Source organism: Trachemys scripta, chromosome 24 (genome assembly GCF_013100865.1).
Source record: "Trachemys scripta elegans isolate TJP31775 chromosome 24, CAS_Tse_1.0, whole genome shotgun sequence".
Taxonomy (NCBI): Eukaryota; Metazoa; Chordata; order Testudines; family Emydidae; genus Trachemys; species Trachemys scripta.
Genome location: NC_048321.1, coordinates 5,811,658 through 5,820,553, shown reverse-complemented (window position 1 = coordinate 5,820,553; position 8,896 = coordinate 5,811,658). Strand labels below are relative to the sequence as shown.

Sequence of the window (8,896 nt, the reverse complement as noted above, 5' to 3'; positions counted from 1 at the left end):
CTCCCCTCCCCTCGCCTTGCACAGCCCCGGAGCGCTCCGTGCAGCCAGCCCGACTCCCGGCGTTCACCTGCCTGCCTGTACCTGCCCCTCCGCGCACCCAGCCCCTGCCTTCCATCTTTGCCCAGCCCGGCTCCGCTCCGGCTGCCTTCCCCCGAGACAGGAGCGGCTCAGAAGCGCCCGCCGCCCCCAGGGACGCGCCGAGCTGCAGCAGGACAGGACCCGCCAGCCCCAGAACCGGCGCCGGCCATGGGTCCCTGCTGAGCTACCCGGGGTGGAGGTAGGAAGTGGGGAAAAGTCCCCACGATCCAGCCATGGTGAGTTTCCTGCTCCCTCGGGAGACGCTTCAGTCCCTTTAAGAGCCAAGCCCGCCCCCCTGCTGCAAATCCCATAAAAGTCCCCCCTCCCCGTTCCCCAGTTTAATTATTAGCTAATGGGACGTTTGAAGAGTTTTTTTGCCTCTTAAATCCCCATTTCCCTCCCGCCCCCATGAGCAGGAGCTGCCATGAATCACCTTGCAAATTGGATAGAAAGACGCTGGGTCAGAAATAGCCTCTGGGGCTGGAGGGGAGGGATAGCTCAGTGGTTTGAGCATTGCCCTGCTAAACCCAGGGTTGTGAGTTCAATCCTTGAGGGGGCCATTTAGGGATCTGGGGCAAAAATCTGCCTGGGAATTGGTCCTACTTTGAGCAGTTGGACTAGAAGACCTATATTCTGTCATTGGGATTCCCAAGAAACCTTCCATCTCTGGCTTCTCTTCTCTATGGCTTCTGCAGGGGTTGGTTTTGCTTTTCCAAGCTAGACTTCTTAAAAGGGCCAAATCCTTGTTGCATCGGGTATCGAATGCAGGCAGCATATTGCCAGCCCCCAGCCAGCTGCCTGTGTCGTCCCCGCACGTTCTCCATCTAATCGGGGTGCTTACGGCCCTGTCTGAGTTCTGCCCTGAATATTTGCTCCCTTCCCTTTGTGAAGGTTTGGGCCCTTGATCCTTCCCTTGGATCTCTGCACTGGACGACCCCTGACTCCCTCCCTCCCCCCGCAGATCCCTTTGCAGGATTGGGGCCTGACAATGGACATTTAAGCTGATGCTAGGTGTCCCGGAGGGGTTTAGACAGGAGACGGTGACATTTTTAAGGGGTGTGTGTATGTTAAAGGGCTTGGAAGATGGGTGTGTTACTCCTGTCCAGGTCACCCAGGGAACCCCGGAAGGTGCCTGTTTCCCCTGCTGCCGGATGGTGTAGCTAGAATTTCTGCCAGAACACAGGCTGGAAGGAAGGGCTCTGAGTGCCACGGACTTTACTGAACCCCATAAAAACACCTGGGAGCTTTAGTGTGGAGCCACGGTGAGAGGCACTTTAGGAATGTTAGTACAGCACCTGGCGCAGTGAGTCCCAGGGCTCCTGGGAAGGAGGAAGGTGTTCAGATCCCAGTTCAGGGTTCCCTTAACAGGACCGTGCTAGGAAAACTGGTTGTTTCGAATCTGATGCTTAGACGGCTCAGCCATTCCCTCCCCCAACCTGGGTTGGGCTTTGTTTCAATGGCTGCTTTGGTTTCTGAGAGCAGTGGTGAGAGAGTGTGAGTTACAGATGGGTTTGCCAAGGGATTTGGGGGAGCAATTTGTGTCGAATTGGGCCCCGTTGCATGGGGCACCGACCTGACTTGCAGGCCAAGGGCTGCATTGTCAATGTTGAATAGCTTTATTTTGTTTTTAAAACACCAAAAGGGGCCATTCTGATCTGGCCTCCTGCGTAACACAAGCCAGGGACTGACTCTCCCTTAGTCCGTGTCTCCAGGAGGAAATTGATGGCTGTAACAATTCCCCAAGAGCTTCTGTGCGAATGCTCTATTCCGGAGTAATGATTCCACTCACAAAGTGGAGTAATTACTCCTGAGTACAATCACTTTTATTGGGAAATAGTTTGTCTACAGGGGGGAGTTACTCTGGAATGGCTATGCCAGTTAAGTTCCCCCATGTAGACAAAAAAACCCAATGACCCTGCATTCAGCCCATATCTGGTGGTTGAACTACAGCCCATCTTTTGGAAAGAAATGTCTAGTCTCAATATCAGTGACGCTGAGTGCCGGAGAATCCACCCTGTCCCTTGGGAATCTGGTCGACTGGTTAATTACCCTCCCTGCTAAATGATGTTTTACTGGTTCTCACCTGGGTAATTTTGTAGCAAACAGGAGGATCTAAAACGCAGGAGGAGCTAATTCTACTCCACATCAACTACAAGTGCACGAAAATCCAGAATAAAACAAACCGCCTGACCACATGTGGGTGGTGGTGGTTATAAAGTTTTTAGGTTTTAAGGTTACACTCCAGCTGGGTTTTTAAGCTTTTCTCCATGAGGGCAGGAAACATGTTCTTTCCTTTCAATTATGAGCAGAGAGTCTCCTGTATTCACGTGACTCCAGCAGCTGGGGCTTGGCGAAGAGTACCAGCTAGTGAGAGGTGGCAACACTGCAGTGTCCCAGCTTGGATCCCGGAGTGTCCTGTTCCCGCAGGACACTATCACGACAGGCCCTGCCTGCACTCCTGTGTAATGAGGTTTCGGTCAAGCAAGCCCATCCCTGCCCCGGCCTGCTGCTCATGGCCTTGGCTCCAGGAGCCAGATCCCTCGGAGCTGCATAGTTTTCAAACCTTCCCCTAACGTGCTTGGACTTATTGCAGAGCCTGTGTAAACAGCGGCTCTCGTGTGGTTGGTGTGGGAGGAGGTTTTTGGATGTGCTTATAGTCCCATTCACAATTCTCGAAAAATTCGGGGGTGGGTGTCCAAGGGGACGACATCTGAGCAGAGAGCATCCCTGCTTCCCGGGGGTGTGTGGCCATCCAGCCTGGTGGGAGGGGCACAGCCACCCCTACCCCCGGGGCAGGGGGTGTGGTAGGGTTCGGCCGACCTGCTGAGGCTCTGAGGGAGGGGCATCGTGGGCACAATGCCCAGACCAGCATGGCCGGCCTCCTCTGAGATGGGGCTTTAGATCCTGGCAGTTCCTCTCTGCTGCCCCCACTTCCCATCCCCCAAATGCTGCTGCGGCTGCAGTCTCTGTGCCCGAAACTTCCCTCCCTGCCCCTGCACCTATAGAGACTGTCCCCTTGGCCGGGGGAAGCGGTGGGTTTATGGTGCTGAAGATGGGGTGCCTGGTGCAGCCCCACCCCACCTTTCAGGGCCAGCAAGCGCCGGTTGGGTGCAGGGGTCACTGGCTGGGGTTGGCAGGGGGTCTCCATCTGCGGCTTGTGACTGGTGGGAGCCACAACCACCCTGCTCTTCCCAGGTGGTGGTGGTGGGGTGCCGGCTGGATCTTGGTTACCAGGGCCGGTGTTCACGGCTGAGATCCACACTCCGGTGTTCACGGGGTGGATGGTGAGCATGGACCCTGCTGGCTTCTAGCCTGTGAGCGGAACAGTCCGTGGAGCGTCTCTGCTCTGGTAGGCGGCTGCGCCCAGCAGGTCACTGGGAATCTATTAATAGAGTGTGATTAATGTGTGTGTGTGACAGTCATCTCTGCTGGTTAGAGCCCGGAGTGGGGCTGGAAACCAGCTGTGGGAGGGGAGTGGGGGTCTAGTGGATAGAGCAGGGGGCTGGGAGTCAGGACTCCTGGGTTCTATTCCCAAATCTGTCACCGTGACCTGAGGGGTGGGCAGTCCCTGTGCCTCGGTTTCTCTACCCGTGAGTGGGAACGGTGCGGTGAGGCAATTTGAGAAGGGGGGAGGGGGCGGCGTGGGGAAGAGGCGTCTCTGCTATGATCAGGGTGGGGCATGTTTCACAAGCATGACAGGATGAGGCTTCTTGCCTCCAGCCTGACCAGGCCGTGGCTTTGCAGCAATACCTGCCCCCACCCCCCCCCAGCTGCACCAGGCTGGTTAATCCTTAACCTTGCTCCCTTCCCTGGTGTTTGTACAGCCCCCCTGCAGCCCTGGCCCTGGGCAGGGGGTCCCTGGGGCAGGATCCGACCTGCACAGCCACGTGCCAGCAACCTCCCACGCTGAAATGCTTGGCCCAGGGCCGTGATTCAGCTCAGTTCCTCCTCCCGGGGCTATTCTTAGCGCCAGCCTTCCGGGCCCTGATCAGGGGATCCCCCCTTCCTCCCAGCTGGGCCCTTTGGGGGCTGTTAGCCGGGGGGCGGGTGTGGCGGAGTAGGCAGTACGGGCTGGGTCTGGGGCTGTGTTTGTGGGGAAGCGTGTGGGGGTGGGGCGGGCGTGTGTGGGCACGCCCATGCGTTGGGAGGGGCAGGAGCATGTGCGTGCTGGGGAGGGGCCCGGAGGGGGACAGACATGCCTGCTGGGGGTGGGTGTGTGCGTGTGGAGCGGGGGGACGGGCATGCGGGTGGGTGCACTGCAGGGACACGCAGGGGGTCAGATCTTGCCCTAAACTCCCCCATCCCTGCGCACAGCGAACTGACAGGCCTGGAGGGGCCATTATTGCATATGCTAGCTGGGGCAAACCTTGGCCTGGTAGCAGAGGCCTGGCTTTCACCCCCCCACCCCCATCCAAGATGACGTGCTGCACCCCAGAGCTGCCAGGATCCCGGCTCGGGCAGTGCCCGGCCATGCGGGGATAACGCTGCCCATAGCAAGCCCAGTGCCTTAAACAATGGATGCGTTTGTCCCGGCCACCAGTTCCTCGCGCTGCCCTTGCTGGCTAGCGGGGGCAGCTCCGTCTCCGTGAGCCGGGTGTGAATTGTAATGGCTAGTCCTGTGCCAGTGAAATCTCTCTGCCTGGTTCCCCCTCCTACAGCCTTGCCACCGGGGTACCCTCTGCACATCCCTGCCAGCGGGTCCGATGGCCTGCAGTGGGGCAAGCGCGCCTGGTGACATCTGAGCGCATCGGGTTCGGAAAGGGAGCGGGACGTGATTTTCACAGTCGCCCACGTGGCTTGTTACGTGGATTATGGTAGTATGTGGATGCCCTGACTGAGATCGGGGGGGCCTGTTGGGCTGGGCCCTGCACAGACCCCAACTGAGATCAGGGGCCCCCCCGTTGGGCCGGGCCCTACACAGACCCCAACTGAGATCAGTGGCCCCCGTCAGGCCAGAGTCTGCACAGCCTCCCCTCCCCCGTCGAAGATCAGGGCCCCCATCGTGTGGGACCCTGCACAGACCCCTCCCCCCGCCTGAGATTGGGGCCCCATAGTGCTGGGCGCTGCTCACACACAAACCCCAACCTAAATTTGGTCCCCCACATCATGCCAGGTGCTGCATGCCCCACTCCCAACCGAGATCGCACAGATGCATTTAGGTTCTAAACTCTTTGGGACAGGGAAGGTCTGCACAGCCCCTGGCACTACAGCTCCAAGTTGCTACAGCAGCAAGATAACAAATAGTTCCAGACAGACACAGGGTGGGAGGGGAAACTGAGGCACAGAGCACGGGTGAGACTTGCCCAAAATCACCCAGCAGGCCAGAGCCAGGAACAGAACCCAGGTGTTCTGAGACCCAGCCCTGCACTCTACTCACTGGACCGTGCTGCCTTTCATTAATCCTTGTCACAGGATTGGCCCTGTTGTAGGACCTCCTTGAGGCATGGGGTTTTGCCGGGGTTAGGAACCTGCAGAGGCTGAAGCGAGGTGCGATTTGGGCTCAGCCCTCCTCGGCGTTGCTTCCCCGGGTAGGCAGGTTTGCACTCGCGGCTGTGTGGCCATGAGGCTTGGAGCCGCTCTGGATTTCAGGGACGCTGTGTGATGTTCAGGGTGGCGCATTTCTTATAGTGCAGTCAAGTTCTCCTGGGAGTTTTCCTGAGCCCCACACGCCCAGCTCGGGTTAATGAATAACGCTGCCCAAGAAGGCAGTTTCACAACCATACGATACTGGGGCCGGCCCTTGGCTGAGGGAGTAGAGATGGGAAATGGGTGAGGCAGTAGGAGTGCAGCGTTGTTTAGTGGTTAGAGCACGGAGGGATAGGGAGACGGGACTCCTTGATCTCTAGTCCCTGCTTTGAGGGCGGAGGGTCTGGTGGTGGAGGCTGGGGGGCTGGAAATCAGGACTCTTGGGTTCATTTCCAAGTGTGGTTAGAACGCAGAGCCGAGAGAAAGGGCCCATAGTTCTTTTCCTGTCTCTGCCGCTGACTCACGTTAGAACCTCGGGCAAGTGAGTCACTTCCTTCCTTCATGCCTCAGTTTCCCCATCTGCAGCCTGGCAATAGCATTTCCCTTCTCACAGGCCTGCTGAGGCTTAACTTGGCCAGAGCTCCAGATCGCCCCAGAGGGTGAGCCCGGCCCGAGACGCACTCCTCGGTGGGGGAGGCTCAGATACTGTCATCTAAGTGTCCTACCCACCAGTGGCCAGGCCACGGGGTTGTTACAGGCGTGGCAGGGCTGATGTCACTAGGTGCAGTTGCTGGCCCTGGGGTCTCGCCAGCTACCTGCCCCGCTCCGAGGTGGCACGAAGGCCCTTCCACCAGCCCTGCCCATGTGCCAGGCATATGCTGCCGCTCGGGGAAGCCGAAGAGCAGAATCCGTCCTGGGGCACCATGAGTTCTGAACAGCTCTCTGAGCTCAGACCAGTCTGGGTGGGCAAACTATGGCCCATGGGCCACGTCCGGCCCGCGGGACCCTCCTGCCCGGTCCCTGAGCTCCTGGCCCAGGAGGCTAGCCCCCAGCCCCTCCCCTGCGGTCCCCCCTCCCCCGCAGCAAGCCCCCAGCGCAATGCTCTGGGCGGCTGAGCAGCACAGCTGACCCGGTGCTCTGTGCTGCGTGGTGGCCTGGCTGGCTCCGGCAGGGTGGCCACCCGTGCTCCAGGCAGCGCGGTAAGGAGGCAGGGAGTAGGTGGGGTTGGATAGAGGGCAGGAGAGTTTGGGGTGGTGGTCAAGGGGTGGGTGTGTGGATAGGGGTCGGGATGGTCAGAGGGCGAGGAATGGGGGGAGGGTTGAATAGGTGCAGGGGTCCCGGGGGGCTGTCAGGAAGGAGGGGGGGGTGGATGGTGTAGGAGTTCCGGGGGGGGGGGCGGTCAGGAATGAGAGGAGGGGTTGGATGGGGTGGCAGGGGCAGTCTGGGGTGGGGGTTCTGGAGGCGGTCAGGGGACATGGGGCAGGGGTTCCTGGGGGGGGCGTCAGGGAATAGGGGGGGTGGGATGGGGCGGGGGGCCTGGGGGGGGGGGGGGGGGGGGGAGGGCGGGGGGGGGGGTTGGATGGGGGGCCGCGCCACGCCTGGCTGTTTGGGGAGGCACAGCCTTCCCTAACCGGCCCTCCATACAATTTCCGAAACCCGATGCGGCCCTCGGGTCAAAAAGTTTGCCCGCCCCGATCTAGCACCACGGGGCCCATGGGCACTGCCACCCTCCAAATACATCATATATTTTTTTCGTATTTACTCCGCGTGCTCTAGAGCTGGGCCAGCACGAGGGGAGAACGAGGCAGGTGTCACTGCACGCAGGCCCAAGTGCTCATGCACCAGGAGTCAGTCCCCAGAAATCACCAGATTGACTGTAAAAATCCACAGATTTAAAAAAAATAAAAATAAATGTTGGGTTTCTTTTTATTTGCCACCGGCTGTTTGAACCTTCAGGGCTCGTGCCAAGCTTTCCACGGAGAGGTGGGAGAGTTCAGTGGTTAGGGTGCCAGCTTCGGACTTGATTCCTGGGTTCAATTCCTTGTTCTGTCCCTGACTTCCCTGTGGAACCTTGAACCAGTCATTTTGTGCCACAGTTTTCCCCTCTGTACAATGGGGATAATCGCGCTGCCCTGCCTCCTGGGGGGCTGTGAGGGTAGACACGCTGAACAGTGTTGGATGTTTAGATACTATGGAGATGGGGGACAGATAATTTACAAGGGTTAGAAACTTGGGTTTTCTTAAAGGAAACGGAATCTCACGTGACTCCGGGAGCTGGGGATTGAATTAAGCCCCCAAATACTGCGGGAGAGCTGGCAGCACCATAACTATGATCAGCGGTCAGGCCTGGCTATCTGACCCTGCTCCTCGCAGGCCGGGGTGGCATGGTCAAGCACCCCCAAGGAGAACGTCATCCTAGCCTCAGCCGGAGCCTCTGCAGCGTTCCCTCCGCGCCGCCCCTCCTCCCGCTGCCATCCCTTCCCTCCGTGAGTGCCACCAGCATCGGTCGCGTAGCAACTGACCCCTCGCATTGTCTGTGTGGGCCGGAGGAAGGAGCACTTGGCAACAGCCAGGAGCCTGTCTGAAGTTTCCTCGCTGGCTCAGAGCGGGGATGGGGGGGTTTGATCGCAGTCACCCGGCCTGGGGAGGGGGCAGGGCAGAGCCACCCATCTTCTGTGCTGATGCAGCGGGGGGGTGGGGGTGGGGAGAAGTGGATTGTGGGTTGTCTGATTTTGCAGGGAGGCAGGGAGCAATTGTGTGCACACACATAGCCCAAACAACACACACATTCGCTCGCTCTCTCTTCCCCCACTCCCTCCCATCTCACCCTGGGGTGCTCCAGATCCTCCCAGCTGTTACCCCAGGGGGGCAGGAATCGCGGTTCCCTTTGCCAGCAGTGTACATCCCGGCCCTCCCCACCCACGGGATCGTGAGCAGTTTGCACTGCTGGGAGGGTTCTGGTTCCATCCGTCTGGGCCAGTTTCTCTCCCAGCTGAAATCAAGGGCAAAGCGTCTCTGTCCATTAATAATGGAGATTGGCAGAGAGGGGAAAGTCAAACCCTCATGACGCGCCCGGGATGGTGGTAACACCTGGCAGGGTTGCAGCAGCCTCTGCAAGGGAGGGTCAGTTGCACCGTTGCTATTGTATAGGTGGGGAAACTGAGGCACACCCATGGAGGGGGAGGGGTGTGACTTGCCCAGAGCCATGCACCGAGTTCAGGATACAGCACTTGCCAACTTTTGCCATTTTACCACGAGTCTTGCAATAGATGGTTAGTTTTTTCTTCAAGTCCCGGCTCCCAGAGTCATACGAGCACTTGAGAATCTTGAGTTTTAATTAATTAATTTTTTT

At 58.8% G+C, this 8,896-nt stretch overlaps 1 protein-coding gene across 1 annotated transcript in view; it reads left to right on the top strand.

Annotated features, from left to right (window-relative positions):
- The window catches only part of LOC117869530 (unconventional myosin-Ie-like), a gene marked incomplete in the record, with an annotated part of 34,601 nt that continues 25,705 nt past the window's right edge, over window positions 1–8,896 (top strand). Inside the window, 1 exon segment of the mRNA XM_034756440.1 lies at window positions 1–314. Within this exon segment, the coding sequence (XP_034612331.1) occupies window positions 312–314 (3 nt within the window).